This window comes from Mchenga conophoros, linkage group LG12 (genome assembly GCF_057382185.1).
Source record: "Mchenga conophoros isolate Kocher_MC1m ecotype Shallow Benthic linkage group LG12, M_conophoros_male_GT1.1, whole genome shotgun sequence".
Lineage (NCBI taxonomy): Eukaryota > Metazoa > Chordata > Actinopteri > Cichliformes > Cichlidae > Mchenga > Mchenga conophoros.
Window position 1 is genome coordinate 12,144,974 of NC_140537.1, and position 16,991 is coordinate 12,161,964.

A 16,991-nucleotide genomic window follows, 5' to 3' on the forward strand; every position below is an offset into this window, starting at 1 on the left:
GCAAACACGCCACATGGAGTACAAAAGAAAATAAACAATAAAAATAGCTAATGTACAGGAAATGGCATTCCTAAACTGGATGAGGCACAAAAGAGACACCACCCAACTTTGTAACTGCTTCTCGAAAGCTGTTGCTGCAGCTTCACAAGTTTGAAGATTTTCAAAAACACTACACTCTTTAGAAGCTGCTCATAGATATGAATCAGACTGTCCCAAGGCAAAACAAATATATGCCCCATTCAGACATTTTTTGGTATTTTCTGCTTTTGGACATCAAGTAATGGGTTTGATTGTGTTTCACACAGTAAATCAGAAGAGAATATGGGACTGAAAAAAACAAAAGCAAAATCACACTTTTGGTTACATGTGTCTGTTAAGAGTTACCCTCTACTTAAAAAAAAAAGTACAAAGAGCTGCTGCTTTGAATCAGATGATTAAAACCACATGCTGTGCGTCTGGGTTGGGAACAATGTGCTGAGACCTGGACAGACAGCACGTCGCAGGGTCTCTGCACTTGTGACAACAGAGTCGTTGTGCAGGAAAGCTGGTAATGCCTGGCACTGAGGTTGCAGCCCCTGCCACCAGCTACTTGGCCACAGTGCAGCTGACAGCCCTAAACATGCTGTACATTTTATTGACAACAGCACCACCTGGTGTCTGGAGGCAGTACTGAGTTTGACAGGGATTGCGTCTAATTCACGCTGGCAATCTGATGTTTATCAGATATTAGATGATTATCTTCATAATCCTGTTGCTACTTCTTTTGATAAACAAAATGAAAATATTCTAGAGAAAAAAATATTTGTTTTTGTAGAAAGGCACAAAGAGAGACTCTTACAGCTCCCATTGTGCATTTTATTGCATTTAGCAGCATGTGTTTTACAACATTTAAGCAATCAAGATTTCAATTTATTATTTAATTGAAAACGCTTTTTTGAACATCTAAAGCTCACCTAAAAAATTAGGTGATGGAACTTACTTTTAGGGTAATTGCTGTGTAGACAGTGGTTTTAGTTGTGTCAACACAAATAAATAGTACACTTTTCTTATATTTGTAATTGCACATTTGTTTATTCTGATCCCCATTACCTGCATTATGTATTTGAATATATTAAAGCAACGTGTATCACCATATAAACAATCTGTAGCAATAACACACAAAAAACAAGGGTTTGTTTTTCAGCCATTGTTGTTACTGATTACACTTTTTCCTGTTTACTTACACATTTGACTGCCGAGATTGAGAAACTCATTTCAGATTATTTCATAAGATAATAATACACTTCTGTATATTGGGTAGCATTCATATTCTCCTTCTCACTTTTTTCTTCCTTCTTTTTGAGTCATGTTTATTTTAATACCTTCAAAATAAGAGAAATCTCAGCACTGGCTGCTGTTTAGAAGCAGACAGAATAAAAACACCCTCCCACACATACAACCACTGACACATGAAGTCATGCACGCACATATTGCCTGTGTCTTTGATGCCTCCTTGTCTGCTCTCCTGACTGCAGAAGCTTGACAGGATTCTGCACCTGATGAGACGTCTTCTACAAGACCCTCTCATCTTTATCCCGTCTCTCCCTGCTGCCGCCGCTGTTTTAGAGGTTTTCTGCATGCGTAATAGTAAATAATTCACTGTCAGCGGCACTGCAAACAGGTCCTGGTGGAGAGAAAGCAGTCTCGCTCATCATTCCTGCAGTGTGCATCCTGGCAGCAGCTCCTGACAGAGACACAGAAAAAGACTGCACAGATCCAGGGAGGCTGCAGAGCACCCACGCCCACCGAGGATACACAGGCTTACCCTTATTCGCCCTCCTTTCTACCTTCCTTTCCTCTCTCACCCACATCCCATCTTATCTCTCTCTCTCTCTTTCTCTGTCTTTTGTGCGCTTGTGTTGTAGGCAGGCTGACCACCGCCTCTCAAACACGCCACTTGCTACTGATCTAAAACTTTAAGAAGAAGCTCACTCAGACAGCTCCCCTTTCCTCCCGACCAACGATGCTGGAAATCGGACCAAGATGGGTGAGGCTAGCCTGCTTGTCGGTTCTGTGTCTGTTTCTCTGCCTGCCGGGGCAGTCAGACAGCAGGAGAGCCCCAAAGATACCCCGCTGCCCTGCAACCTGTTCCTGCACCAAAGACAGTGCCTTCTGTGTGGATACCAAGGCTATCCCCAAGAGTTTCCCCCCTGGAATCATCTCTCTGTGAGTTCTCTGTTTATATGTTTCCCTCTCGCTCAGCAGAAGCATCTTTATCTTAACCTGTGTGAAATCTCGGCAGTCTGCAGGCTGGCACCGACGGCTACATCACTGATGTCACCCTGCGTTATGTAATGATGCATGAAAAACCCCTCGCTTGCCTTTTAGTTACTTTAAAGTGAACAAAGGTGCGTCTCCTGCTGATGTTTTCACAATGCAGCTCGCCTCTGCATTGGCAGTATTATGTAACAGTGACAATAATGTCCCTTTACGGCGAAGGCATGGTAAACTTAGTTGAGGGAGCATGGCAGTAAAAATCCTATCAAGCTCCAGGGAGGAATACTAACAATAGCTCCCCTCTCTCACTGCAGGAGACCTGCTTCTCCTCTGAGAGATTTAATCTTGAAGAGGGCACAGAGAGCTGCTCGGTAAATGGAGCACAAATAATGAGGAGTGAAAGCTTGACTGGGGCAAGGTTATGTTTCACCGCAAAGGTTACAAGGCGCTGATGATGTTAACCCCCATCACTGGTGTTTGACTGTTGGGTCAAGGGAATTGAAGAGCACGGGCTGGTGGTGGTGCCCTCATTTAGTAAGAGAAAAAAGTAAAGTTCTGTTGGCCTATCGAATGATGCAGCCACGACTGCAATTCAAGCTGCAAGCACATGACAGGCAAAGATGACAGGCTTATAAAATGACAAAGAAATATTAAAAATCTGGTGTTTTCAACCCTTAGACACAAACATGGCGTGTGACACATCTGATGACATCTGCTGTTGTTTGTCTACACAGGACAATGGTGAACGCAGCCTTCACTACGATCCCTGAGGGAGCCTTCTCACACCTTCACTTGCTGCAGTTCCTGTGAGTTGCCTGACCACGCTACACCCTTAAAACTGCACAACATTGCAAACTTTTGACTCACAAGCTCTCAAGCAACCAGTGTACAGCTATTACCCCCTTTATAAAACGCACACACGCTGTCACGGCGCTTTGTCACACAGGTACGCTTTCATACAGCACGCGGGCATCTTTTGTTTAGCAGGGACAATGAAAGGACTTGAGCCACTGTACTAGAAATGAATGGTTATTGAAAACAGTGGTGACAGCGCAAGTAATAAGGGTTAAGTGGCTCTGTATCAGTGTCATTGCCAATGACTGACTCCCTTCACTTGTGCTCTTCTAAACAAAAGGGCCTTTATGTCCTCAGATGCAATCATAAGTAAGGCGCTCGTGTGCACATCTGCATTTGTGCGTCTCCTTATAGTCCTAATGTGTTATTGTTCAAAACATTTGCCTTGCATTGAGATTTACACACTGAAATTGTGACAAATCGTTTTAGGATAGCAGGACATTGGCTTTTTTTGGTTGTTTTTTTTTAACACTTTAAATGGCAACCAGCTGCTTTGTGTCTTCTGTTGTTGGACATGTAGAACTCTAACAGTAAGGTGATTTAACTTTTCCTTCTTTGCGCAGACTCTTGAATTCCAACACCTTCACTACTATAGCTGATGATGCTTTTGCTGGTCTGGCTCACCTGCAGTACCTGTGAGTGTCTCACTTTCCTCATTTGCAAATTACTTTTATTTTATTAATTTAGTCTTTAAAGCAATAAAATTCATTGTAGTATCATATTTCAGTTTACTGTCTTATATGCACTGATAACAAAAATGGTATCTTTGGTTTTTGTTTTAAAACAAGAGTTTGTATAGTACAGAGCAAAAATCTCCAGTCACCCCTCATTTCTGTATATTTTGCTTCCAGATTTTCTTGTGATTTCCCAAAGTGGTCTTGATCAATAGTTCTCCAGGCTTTCTGAAAGTCTTTTGAAAGTTTCTTTGTTTTTTTTGGACATTGGCTGCTTTTTCTCTCATTTTCAGTTCAGTCCTTGTACCTGAAATATTTTGTTTTCTTTGTTTAGTGTTTTATTACCAAACTCACTAAACAATTTTGCTGACCTATATGTAGTTACTCACAGATATAATTTTAATATTAATCTTAATAAAGCTATTGATGCTTCTGGACAAGATTTTATTTTCACCCTGGATAGAAAATGTGTTCATCTTCCTGCCCACATTAAGGGCTATATGCTCGATTTAGTCTGCCGTTCTGGGGTCACACCTTTTCATTTTAATGCTGTGGAGTTTCCCATCTCAGATCAAAGCTTACCCTCTGTGACAATATTTTGCCTCTAAAAAATCTCAACAGAAACATGACACTTCCCCCTCAAAAGCATTAATCTCACCACACTCACCAGTTTAATTATTTCCTCACCCTTTATTTCTGCTGCTGCTTTGGTAAATGACTATGATTACAGTTTAACCTGTGCATTCAACTCGCTGGATCTATTTAAAACCCGCACTGTCAGAGTCTTCTTCATGATCAACCTCTGAGCTCTGCCAGCCTAAACCTGTGGGATGACTCAAAAGGCTGTCTAAGAAAATTGAATTGCCTGTGCATGTAGATTGGCTCAATACTTACAGATACTGCCTAATCAACAAATTACTCAGCTTGGATGAGACAAATGGAATAACCTTATATTCAATAACCTCAAACAGCTCTTGTTAAAATCACTGGTGACCTCTTTTTTGGATTAGATCCCATGCTTCTCATCATCCTCATCCTCCTTGACATTCAGTCCCAATTTTGATATAATTCTCCATCCTCTGTTAGAATGACTGCCAGCATTGGAATCCAGGACACAGGACTACAATGGTTCACATCCTACTTTTCTAACAGGAAACAGTTTGTTCAAGGCTCTCTATCAGCCTCATTCACACATGGTGTCCCTCAGAGATGCTGGGACTCATAATTTGTAATACTTTCATAATTTATTCATAATTTATTTATAATTTATTATTTCTAATTTTGGAATACAGTTTTATTTCTATGCTGATGAAACACAACTTTATGTTTCCAAAAACCCAACACATACGTTCCCCCTTTTATCCCCACCACCTGCCTATAAGCCATCACCACTTGGATGGCAATCAATCAGGTCAAACTAAATGGCAATAAAAGTGAAGTTATCCTTATTGGCTCAAAGTAATCTCTTTCAAAAATCTACCCTTTTGTTGTCTCTATAGATAGTTGTTGGGTCCACACTTGTGCAAGTGTCAAAAGTCTTGGATTCATCTTGGACAATACTCTCTCGTTTGCTGCCCACCTCAGTGATTATTTACTGTCAGCCTTCTTCCACCTGTGTGACATTTCCAGACTACGCCTTTTTCTTTGGATTATTTTTAATGCCATTCTCGTCGGTCTACTTAAAAAACTCATTCATCAGCTCCAAATGGTACACAACTCTGCAGAACAGATCATCACTAAGTCTAAATTTAATGGATTGCCATTGAACTAAGCGAAAAAAAAATATTTTGCTCATTACTTTCAAAGCTCACAGTCAGTTGGTATCCCAAAATCTCTCAGACCTCCTTTTTCTCACAAACCTTTCTATATTCTACTTTCCTGACTGGTCCCTGTGTCAGTCATAACACTGTGTGTTTCCAGTCATAGCAGACAGTTCAGAAAAGAATTAATTTCAAAATATGACACTTCCAATGCAGTGAAAACATACCTGGACAGGTAAAAGATACTGCAACAGTATCGGTCATGGATTGGCCACCACTGAACCTCAACCTTATTGAATCAGCATGGGATCATGGTGACAGAGATCAGAACAAAAGGCAGCAAACATCCAAAGAAGAACTTTGAATGTCTTTCAAGAAGCCTGGAGAACTATTATCATACCAAATATTGATTTTTCATTGTATAAATATATATTGTGTTTTCCTTATATACTCCATTTCCATATTTCTTTTATGTTTGCCCATTTCAATAAATCGCTGCCCCTCCCATTTCTTGGTAAAACATAAAGAAATGAGGAGTTTTGCACAGCGCTGTATTTTTTAAATAGAAATAACATATTTTCCAAACTAATAAACTGAATCTTACTGTGCTACTGTTACATTATGTTTAAAAATAATTATTTCATTGGAGCTGTCAGGGATTCATTAAACTATGTCTATAAAGTAAGTCTTTTATATGGAGGACCACAACGGCAAAACTAACAAATAAATAAATAATTTTAAAAACCCAACATAAAATGTAGGAGACATTAGCAGGTTTGTTTCAGTTTGTGTCTATATTTCTTTATATTTGTATTCATTTCCATATTTATTTTCACACTTTGATTAAAGAATTCATTTTTCTCTTTAGATAGCAAAGCAAAAGTGTAAAAATAAAACACAGAAATACGTTTTATTAACAGTTTTGGGGAAATAAAAAGGCAATGTGAAAATAGTACATAAGTAGCTACGTAAACAAATTACTTTTAGATAATAATTTGATGGATAAAAGTCAATGGAAAAAAATATATAGCTAAATAAATACAGAAGCAGTTTCAATGTTATACAATAATTAACTAATTCAATCCCAAATATATTCATTTAGTCAGTAACGGTCCTCCATAGAGGGCATCTTATTTCTCAGTGAAGTGCATAACAGTAATCTGCACAGAATTCCGCAGTATTGCAAAGAACGCCAAAAGTAAACCAGAAAATAAATTTGCCCGCGACAGCAAGTGTTTTGCTTCTGCAGTGTGATCAAGCTGAATATGCCATCTGTGAATCGATGAGCTTTAGAGAGTCGTTAGCTGATGCTCTGGGGTGTGCAGCTTTCCATGATGGCTATGCCTCAGGCTGCTGGCCTGCATCAGTGCCAGTACCATCGCTACCCGCTGTGAATTCTAATAAAGTAATAATATCATATCCAGCCAGAGAGTCTGCATATGATGTACAGCATGTCCTCGGATATCAATAGACAAAGACAGAACAGGATCAAATGATGCTGAACACAGAGCTCTCTGTAAGACTGTGGGTTTTAATCAGATAAAGCTAAGACGGAAATATATTTTTTAACATTTAGTGTTTCAATTCCTTGCAGTTAATACAAGGACCATTCAATAAGAATACATCCAATACAAAAAATACAACACAAAAGAAAAAGTCAGCCCTTGAAAAAAATTGACTAATCCCTGAAAACCCTGCTGCTGCTACAGCCTCCGTCCAATGACGAATGGCTGAATTTCAGAGTTTAACATCACTGTGTGACATATGAATAATTTGTTCCCTCCTCAGGTTCATTGAGAACAACGACATCCAGGCTCTCTCGAAGCATACCTTCAGAGGACTCAAATCTCTGACTCATCTGTGAGTACTTTTCTGGTAACGCTTTCCAATAAAGAACCTGTTACTTAGCAACACGACCGAGCTAATAATCTATGCATTTATGCAACTAACGCAGCCAACTGCTTACTACAAATCACGACACGATGACAACTGTTTTTTCAGCTCTCTCTCAAACAACAACCTGCAGCAGCTGCCCAGAGATCTCTTCAAACATCTAGACATCCTCACAGATCTGTAAGTGCGCCCACACTGAAATCCGCCTCAACATCTCGAGTGCTTTGACCCTACAGTCTGTCACTATGAACAGTGGTTTGCTCAGATTCCCCCAAGGCCTCAGTGGAGCGCCACACTCCAGCCAAATGGTCCACAGAGCTGTCTGACTGGAGCATGAGCTTTGTTTCTATTTCGGTTCTTGTTTGAAACACACACGTGTTTTTAAAAAATGAACTGTTTGATTTGCACTCTTTGCTGAAAGATTTAAGTTTGAGCTTTCAAGACTGAACTTCACATGTTTTCCCTGATCACCACCTGCTACTTAGAGACCTGCGTGGGAACTCTTTCCGCTGTGACTGTAAAATCAAGTGGCTTGTAGACTGGATGGAGAAGACCAACACTTCTGTTCCCGCCATCTACTGCGCCAGCCCCTTTGAATTCCAAGGACGCAGAATCCGCGACCTTACACCACGAGACTTCAACTGCATCAGTGCAGGTTTAACCTTAATCTTTTATTAGACTACTAAGACTGAACTCCTGACTGACTACTTAGACTTCTCTTATGTCTCTGGCCATGACGCTGCCTCTGGTTTCTCCTCCTACAGATTTTGCAGTGTACGAAACCTTCCCTTTCCACTCTGTGTCAGTTGAGTCCTATGAGTTCAATGGAGATCAGTTTGTGGCCTTTGCTCAGCCTGATTCGGGGTTCTGCACCCTGTATATATGGGATCACGTGGAAATGGTTTTCAGGAGGTTTCACAACATTACCTGTAAGTTGCTGAGGATGAAGGCATATGAGTGTGTACAGCGCTGTGTTAAGGAACGGGTCCTGATGTTTTTTGACTTCCGTGTGTCTCTCTTGAAGCTCGTTCCGCCGTGTACTGCAAACCCGTGGTGATTAACAACACACTTTACATGGTCGTGGCTCAACTTTTCGGTGGATCTCACATATACAAGTAAGATTTGTTAGTTATTTCTCACATACCACTGGTGACCTGTAAAATGTCTCCAGTATATTAAATATGAGCAGCTAAGTACATAGTGCTTTATTTCCCTTTATTTTTGAGAGAGTAACTCCACTCTAATATCTGCTGGGTAAATTTGAAGCTTGAGTAAATACAGGGAAACAGGGAGAATCAGTGGAGCTTTAAATAGTGCAGGAACGCCACAGATCCACACACACAGGTCAATATTGTCTTTAGAACTTTATGCCAGGTTTTTCTGACACTTGGTTAAGAGTGTGAATGGGGTCTGTTTTAGCCCAAACAATGATTCTTTCTTAACCCTAACCAATAGTTTTGTTGCCTAAACTTATCCAAGTACTTTTGGTTCTTAAACTGTGTCTGAAAACTGAAACACAGATCTTTTGAAAAAAAAAATCAACACTAAATTTAGGTTTACTGTGGAATTCAAACCCGCATTTGCCATTTATCCACTATTATGTCATTCTAATGTGGGCACGTTTGTCTCTTTATGTACTACCTCTCCTGTCTTTGCAAAGCCTTTCTGGCAGAAAGCCTTCACACAAGTGAAAAAGATTTCTGAGAGGTAGGTACAAGGATGAAGCTTGACCAAGTTCAGAGTGCAAATGGAGTAGCTCAGGCTCCATTCATTAGACTCTGCAGTCCGCAACACTTGCCAAGAGGAGCAAACAGCTGACCCACCTCTCAATAGCCACACTGCACCCTAGCTAAGGCTGCGGTTAGTGGCTTGTGGCAAGAAGCAGTCGTGTTAGCAGTAAGCTGTCAGTTACAGTGAGCGTTCAGCAGTACAAGCTGCAGTTTGTTTGAAAAATAAGTACTGCTTGGCAGGTGTATTTTTACCTTTATAATGTAAAACAGACTCGTCAGATCTGTGATCTGCTGCCAGATGAAGCAACCAGTCACACAAGGTTTTATCAAAGTATTTTCACCTCATAGCCTAAAATTACTGATGCTTTGCAGCTTTTCTGCAAGGCTAAGCTGACCTGCTGCTCTTACCTTTATCAAAGATGTGATAAAAGAGTCAGTGAACCACTCATCTAACTTTTTGAGCTAATTGTTTAAAGTTTTGGGAATGCACTGACAGCATTTCTGCTAACACAGGTGGGAAGAGGACCCGCAGCGCTTTGTAAAGATCCAAGACATTGACACCAGTCGAGTAAGGAAGCCCAACTTTGTGGAGACCTTCCAGCTGGACGGCGAATGGTACTTTGTGGTAGCAGACAGCTCCAAGGCGGGCTCCACTAGCATTTATCGGTGGTACAGCAACGGTTTCTACTCCCACCAGTCCCTCCATCCCTGGCATCGAGACACCCACGTCGAGTTCCTTGACGTTGGGGGAAAGCCTCATCTCATCCTCTCCAGCGCCTCTCAACCACCGGTGGTTTACCAGTGGAACCGAAGCCAAAAACAGTTTGCTTTCCACTCGCAGATCACAGAGCTGGCCGATGTACAGATGGTTAAGCACTTCTGGGTGAGGAAAGTTCTTTACCTCTGTCTAACACGCTTCATCGGTGACTCCAAGATCCTCCGCTGGGAAGGGCAGCGTTTTGTGGAAATCCAGACTCTCCCCTCCAGGGGCTCAATGGCAGTGTACCCTTTCATCGTGGGCCTTCGCCAGTACCTCATTCTTGGAAGCGATTTCTCCTTCTCCAGGGTATACCTGTGGGATGACCTCACTCAGCGCTTTCAGCCCTTCCAAGAGCTCAACATGAGAGCCCCAAGGGGGTTCAATTTGGTGTCCGTGGACAACAAGGATATCCTGCTTGCCGCCAGCTTCAAAGGCAACACCCTAGCCTACCAGCACCTGGTGGTGGATCTCAGTGCCAAGTAGACACGTTCGAGCAACAAGAGGTGTTCCTGGATATGTGTCAAACGTGCCAAACGAGTAAAAGACTGTTTTTGCCATGGAAATAAAAGTCTGCTGTTTCCTCTGATGTTTTAAGCGAGGCAATTAATTAAAAGAGTATTTAAACTATTTTTATGCACTATCCCTTGATATCTGAAAGAATAACATGTTCTTTGACTTAATAACACAAGTGTCATGTCATTGCTGCATCACTGCTCCAGGTAATGTTGTTTTTGGATTACGTTGTATATCATACTAATGTGACAATGAGATGCATGTGCATCTACTGGATCATTCACTGGTAATTGTACAATTGACAGTACATCTTCATCAGTTTTCTAACTTCCAACATCTTGGCTAGCTGATCTGAGTAGCTACTTGCATGACATTGTATATCTCTATAAAACAATGCAATAACATAAATCCTTGACTATCTTTATCTTTACAAATGAGATATTCATGGATCTGTTTTGGATCTGCATTTCTAACAAAGTGTCAGAGCAGATCTGAGGACGCATGAGAAACAAACTAAACACAGAAACTACGTAGACCTACTTGAGCATTGGGCAGTTCGGTTTTCTTATGATGTTTATAAGATGAGTTTACACAGACATTCACTGATTTTATTATGCTGCAGATTTCCCTGCTTTTCATGGCTGAGTTGGAGGTCATGTACAAAACTTTGGGATTTGTGGGAGCAATACCATACCGTCTCTCTTTCTTCTTCTTTTGGCTGCTCCCGTCACAAAAGCAGCTCATCTGCCTCCATTTCATCCCATCCCTAGGATTCCCCTCTGTCACACCAACCCTCTGTTTTTTTCCTCTTTCACTACCTCTGTGAATCTTCTCTGCGGTCTGAACCTTTCCTCCTGGCCGGCAGCTCCATCTTCAACATCTTTGTCCAGTATACCCACTATCTCTACTCTGCACATGTCCCAACCAGCGTCGCCTTTCTAACTCTGTCTCCACGTATTCATTTCTAATTCTGACAGCTTGCGCTCCTGTCTTTCTGTCATTTCTTGTCTCCAAACTAACTGCCTCTCACACCTCCACCCGCTCCACCCTGCCTTCACTCTCTTCTTTACCTCTCTTGTGCATTGTCTGTTGCTTTGGATGGTAGATCCCAGGTATTTAAACTCCTTTCACGTTTCCCAACTATCCGACACTCTCTATGGAACTATAACAAAATCACTGAATTATAAGACAAGGTCAAGATCCTGTCGCAGTCTATGCTTTGAACAGTCACAAACTGTATTAATTCTTGCTGTGTACATCTGCACATGACTGGGATGGCTGTATAATTAAATCCTATAATTAATTAAATATGGGCTCCAAATAGTCTTGTGTCTTGTATTTTATGTGGTTATGCGTTGGGACACACCTTCATTTACACTGTGAAATCTGGTCCATGATGGGTAATGTCCATAGACTCCATTAAGAGACGTTGCGTACCTCTCGTATGCTCATAAGCGGCGCAACCGTAGCATTCATGAGCAAGTTGAAGGGGCGCTTGCTTTGTTGTTCGGGGTGTCCCTGTGGGTCACCCCGACGTTTTTACGCAGTGGAACGACTGTTGCCGCCTCTCCGTACGGCTGAGAATTGTGAACTCATGTTACCACACATTGTTGTTGTTGGAACGTGAAACGATAGCTCGCGTTAGCGAGATATTTTATTAATGGTTAAGCAGCTCAGTTTGCTGTGGCAGGTGGCATGTGAATGGTAGGATTAACCCAGCAGGTGACATCTGGACTTACATGTTATTAAACGTTAAGCGGTGATATTCTGGCTCTTTTTAAAGGGCTCCTGGTGGATGTTGCTAGCTAACCAAACGCTGCTTCGGTTTTAAGCTAGCTGCTTCAGCTGTCCGATTGGCAAAAACAGCAAGCTAGCCGATAAACAGGTTTACTGAAACTTTAGCTTTGTGTGTTACAAATGTCGAACTCCGCTGAAATTACGCTCCCCCTCGAATGGGACGACGATGAGCGGATGAATTTTATGTTCTCCGACTTCAAGGAGAACCGAGACGTCAACACTACGGACTGGGACAGTAAGATGGACTTCTGGACGGCTCTGATCGTGAAGAGCTGCAAGGACCGCCGCACCGTCTGTGTCAATCTGCAGGAACTGAACAAAATCTTCAAGAGAAAAGAAAAGTCACCGCTTGGCTTGGCTACTGTCATCCAGTCCATGGCCACGTAAGTGAATCTCTGCCCCCCCCTCACTAAGCCTGCCAGTCTGGGTCAGTCTACTTAGATTGTCTGTATTTTTCTTTTTCGGCGGACAGATGCGGGAAGATCCAGAGGGAGTCGGAGTTTGCTGCTAATGTGGACTGTGGCTGGTTGTCCTGGGGTGTGGGTCTGCTGCTAGTGAAGCCTCTAAAGTGGACCTTCTCGGCTCTTTTGGGTAGCAGCCGGGTGCATTTGGAGGAGTCTTTTGTCATCATTGAACTAGTAAAGGTTTGTTGTTCTCATTAAAGTTCACATATTCATAGCAGCTGACATCCATACATTCAAGCCACTGAGATCTTTACATTTTTAGTTATACTGTCAATAACTTCTCTAAGTTATTACTGTGCGCATTTCTTATCTTGATCTCCCATAATGCACTTTAAGTTTCATATTGCAGTAGATGTCAAGCCCTGATGCTGCATATTAGTGAGCCAAATTAAATGCATCTTGCATATTTTGAATTGCAGCTAGGATGAGGGATTTCTCTTTCCATTTCTCCAGTATTTTGCAGCCATTAAAATACAAAATTCTCTTTTTGTTCCCCAGGAGAAAGCAGCAGAATTACTCAGGGTCTATCGCAGCAGTGAATTTTCAAGCTGCTCCATTGTGTCATTTCAAGATCTCTGCACCCTCTCCTCTAACATCTGTGCTGATGAGGGCACCCTATGCATGGCGCTCCTGCAGCTGCAGAGGGACAAGCAAGTCATGGTTTCGTTGCACGAAGGCGAGAAGGTAAGTCTGCCCACCATTAACAATCTGCACATTTAACATTTTCAGCGACATCTTTATGTAAGGAATCTCTCTGTCCTTGTGTGTTTTCTCTTACAGATTGTTAAGTTTTGTCTACCTGGACAGGACCGCGTGTCTGCGGTTAGTGACGTGGACATAGGCATCTATCAGCTGCAGCGCAGTGAGAAACTGCTTGGAGAGCGAGTTGAGAAATTGGGCCTCGAGGCTGACAAGTAACTCACATTTTATAATAAACGATTGATTTGGTTTGTGTGCTACTCGTGTCATCAGATTTCTTTAAATTTTATTTTATTTTTTAGGAACAGTGATTCAGAAAGACAGATTGTTGCTGAAATTGCTTTACGTGATCTAATTGCAGGTGCAAAGAGGAAGCAAGGATTCTGCTGCGGGAAGGGAAGAAATCACAGGTTATTACTAATGTTGACTGTTTAAAAAACCAAAAAAAAAGTCATTTAAGCACTTGCAACCAAATATGCGATGGCAGTCACAGCACCTATTTATGTTTGCTGTCAATCCAAAAAGGCACTGAGGTGTTTGAGAGGTCGCAAGAGGGTAGAAAAGAGAGCAGACAACTTATTTGCCAAGCTGGAGTCCATCAGGGAAATCCTGGATCGAATAGCCCAGTCACAGAGTGATAAGATGGTAAGGGCAACACTAACAGGAGCTGCCACAGCCTTATTGTACAGCTGTTTATAACCAAGCTGGTTGTTGTCTCATGTCTTTAGGTTATGCAAGCATATCAGGCTGGAGTGGCTGCCCTGAGGCTCTCTCTCAAAGACGTGACTGTGGAGCGCGCTGAGAGCCTTGTGGATCAAATCCAGGAGGTACACAACTTCTTTTTATGTTCAACTTAATTGCATGTTTTATTATTTTTAAGTAGGACTCATTATGATGTGTTCAGAATTTGCAAACTGATGATGACACACAGCTCTCCCCTACATAAGCTGCCTTTTATAGGTTAAAAGTAGTGGTATCAGTGCTGATATTAGATATACTTAGGGATGGGAATTGATAAGAATTTAGCAACTCTGATAACATTATCATTTCTCATTGGCTCCACTTTGACAGTCACCACCATCTCTAAAGCAGCATAACAAAGCACCTAAAAAGGGAACTGCTTCAAAAAAAACTCCAACAAAGCACAATTCCTGCTAAATATGAAAACAACAAGTAAATGTGTTTTCACTGTACAAAAAACATCACTGAGTACAAACAGGCCATGGCGGAGGAGATGATAGCAACTAGGGATGTGCAACTCTGAAAAATTACTGATGTGATCACATGGTGCAAAAACAGAATACAAAATACAACAACCCAGGTAGAAAATACTTTTCAGTGTTATTATATGACAGCATGGTTAAGTTACTTTAATTATTGTTGGACTAAAGTCTTAAGTGGTTATTTTATACTTTTTCTTAAAATGTACATGTGGACTGACCTCATAACTTGAAACTTTAGTCATAATTAATATGAGAATGCATCACTCTAACAATATATGAATGACAAAAACATAAGGAGAAGGCATAATAGATCCACTTTAGTTAACTCCAGCATTTAACGATCTTCATGTATCCTCTCTGTAAACAGTTATGTGACACTCAAGATGAGGTGAACCAGACTATATCCAGCGGTGTGACTGCTGCAGGTAAGTTATTCTGTTTGAGCTGTATCTACAAGATGCTTTATATATGATTTTAATAGAGCTCTAAGTTAATCATGTCTTTTTGTGTTTTTGTTCTGTAGATGAAGACATGGATGAGCTGGAGGAAGAACTGAAATCTTTGTTGAATGATTCAAAGCCAGATTCCGTCTCCGGTTTACCCACAGTCCCAGCAACCAATCTGCAGCCCTCTGCTGAGTCCATCCTCAGTTGTCTGCCCGACATACCTCAACGCCCCTTGAATATTAGCACCGAGCAGCTGGAGGAAGAATTAAATCAGTTGACTCTTACAGATTCAGGTTTGCACTTTGAGTTTTGTTCTCTATCCAGCTTTGTTGTAAGTCTTTTGAAATAACACACAGTCATTTCTCTGTCCAGGCTTTCAAAAGAAGAAATTGACATCGCCAGCCAAGATATTAGATCCTGCACAGTGACGGAGCAGGCAAGACGTGGCAAGCCTGAAGGTCTTCATCGCATATCAAGACAAAGTGAAGCTCTTAGAAATTAAAGCGAGTTCGTACAAGTTAAAATAATACTCAGTAGTGATTTGAGGGATTGTGAAGCCAATACCACGTTGACAACAAAGCACTTTCTGTCATTTGTCGTTGAAAAAAAAAATTTCCTTATTGTGGGGGCATGCCAAAAAGGACTTTAAAAATATATATATTTCCCCCTCTGTGCACTTTTTAACTTGAGCGCTTTCAAATGCTCTCAAGTCAGGAGTGAACGTTTTAACCCCTTGAAACTGGTTCTTTGGTATGTCACCACTAGGACATAATTTTATGCTATTTTTGAGAAGAGTAAGAAAACAAACTGTATTTGTTGTTTATTGTGTGTTTATTATTGTGTGTAAATGTCCATCAATAGCAGTCCTGTAAAGTGCATTAAGTGGCCTTTTGGATTGTAAATATGAACCTAAAAGGAAAGAGAATGTTATGCCAAATGATTTATAAAAACTGCATTTAGTCTCAATACAGAGTACCTGTAAAGACTGAGAAAAGCCTACCTTAAGTGAGTTTAACCAAATATGCCATATCAAAAATAAAATTTATTTTAATCACTCATCTGTGGTGCTCGTGCGTCGGTCCCTGTGCTCAGGCTGTGCAAAGGAGACAGTTAGTAGTTGTTTGGAGCCGCCTCTGGAATAAACGGAGAATAAACAAGTGTAATTTGAATTGGGCAGACATAAAGCATTTTTCTATTAGAATTGACCACAAAAGCACTCTGGACTGGGTAGGGAAGCCCGCACAGGAAGGCCCACTAGGAAATTTACTTCTTGCATCAAATATGACCCTAAATATAGTTGTACTGTAAATATTTAGGAAATTACTAGCTTTTCCAAAACTTCTGTCACACAGTATCCACTCGTCAGCCACTTTAACAGGACCTCCTTTGAGTACAGTGAACCTGCTGGAGGCAGCCATCAGACTATAGGTACACTGTGGTCCTGGTCAGCAACAATACTAAGGATAGGCTGTGGCACTTAAAGGATGCTCAGCTAGTACTAACAGGCCTAAGTGTGTCAGTAAATATCCTGCACATTTTCACACCACCACAGGCTCAATGGATATATTCATGCTTTCATGTCTTTGTGCCAAATTCTGATTCTATTATCATGTTACAGCAAAACTCGAGACTCGTAAGACTAAGTATACATTTAATCTTAAAGTAACATTTTTGCCCTAAGAACTGGTTCTTACAACCAAATCATTGAAGTAAAATATTATGTTTTACAAATGTTTTTTTGGTCTATGACTTATGTTTTTAAGGTATTGTTTACATGTAATGCAGTCTTTGTTTTCATACAGTGACTAATATCCCTTCAGTGACATTTTCTTTTAAAAATTGGGACACCTAGTGTCTGGTAGAAGTACATACACAGGTAAGTATAAAAAGGCAGATTTTTTCCTGATGTGATTCAGTTTTT

At 41.0% G+C, this 16,991-nt stretch overlaps 2 protein-coding genes across 2 annotated transcripts; both read left to right on the plus strand.

The window, feature by feature from the left end:
- Positions 1-1,449: 1,449 nt before the first annotated feature.
- On the plus strand, positions 1,450-11,762 carry lgi3 (leucine-rich repeat LGI family, member 3). The gene is made up of 9 exons (XM_085293729.1): positions 1,450-2,205; positions 2,991-3,062; positions 3,675-3,746; positions 7,334-7,405; positions 7,547-7,618; positions 7,924-8,093; positions 8,203-8,367; positions 8,463-8,553; positions 9,682-11,762. The coding sequence occupies exons 1-9, from the start codon at positions 2,003-2,005 to the stop codon at positions 10,409-10,411; spliced, it is 1,647 nt and encodes a 548-aa protein (XP_085149855.1). The 5' UTR covers positions 1,450-2,002; the 3' UTR covers positions 10,412-11,762.
- Positions 11,763-12,004: 242 nt separating this feature from the next.
- chmp7 (charged multivesicular body protein 7) lies at positions 12,005-16,128 on the plus strand. Its single transcript, XM_085293730.1, has 10 exons — positions 12,005-12,621; positions 12,711-12,882; positions 13,201-13,386; positions 13,483-13,616; positions 13,763-13,811; positions 13,927-14,046; positions 14,130-14,228; positions 14,992-15,049; positions 15,148-15,363; positions 15,443-16,128. The coding sequence occupies exons 1-10, from the start codon at positions 12,359-12,361 to the stop codon at positions 15,496-15,498; spliced, it is 1,353 nt and encodes a 450-aa protein (XP_085149856.1). The 5' UTR covers positions 12,005-12,358; the 3' UTR covers positions 15,499-16,128.
- The last annotated feature ends 863 nt before the right edge of the window (positions 16,129-16,991 follow it).

Bases quoted from the DNA above. Each gene is read 5' to 3' on its own strand.
- lgi3 (XM_085293729.1), top strand. From the start codon at position 2,003: ATGCTGGAAATCGGACCAAGATGGGTGAGGCTAGCCTGCTTGTCGGTT. The intron at 2,206-2,990 runs GTGAGTTCTCTG...TTGTCTACACAG, and splicing joins CCCCCTGGAATCATCTCTCT to GACAATGGTGAACGCAGCCT. The intron at 8,094-8,202 runs GTTTAACCTTAA...CTCCTCCTACAG, and splicing joins CTTCAACTGCATCAGTGCAG to ATTTTGCAGTGTACGAAACC.
- chmp7 (XM_085293730.1), top strand. From the start codon at position 12,359: ATGTCGAACTCCGCTGAAATTACGCTCCCCCTCGAATGGGACGACGAT. The intron at 12,883-13,200 runs GTTTGTTGTTCT...TTTGTTCCCCAG, and splicing joins TCATCATTGAACTAGTAAAG to GAGAAAGCAGCAGAATTACT. The intron at 15,050-15,147 runs GTAAGTTATTCT...TTTGTTCTGTAG, and splicing joins CAGCGGTGTGACTGCTGCAG to ATGAAGACATGGATGAGCTG.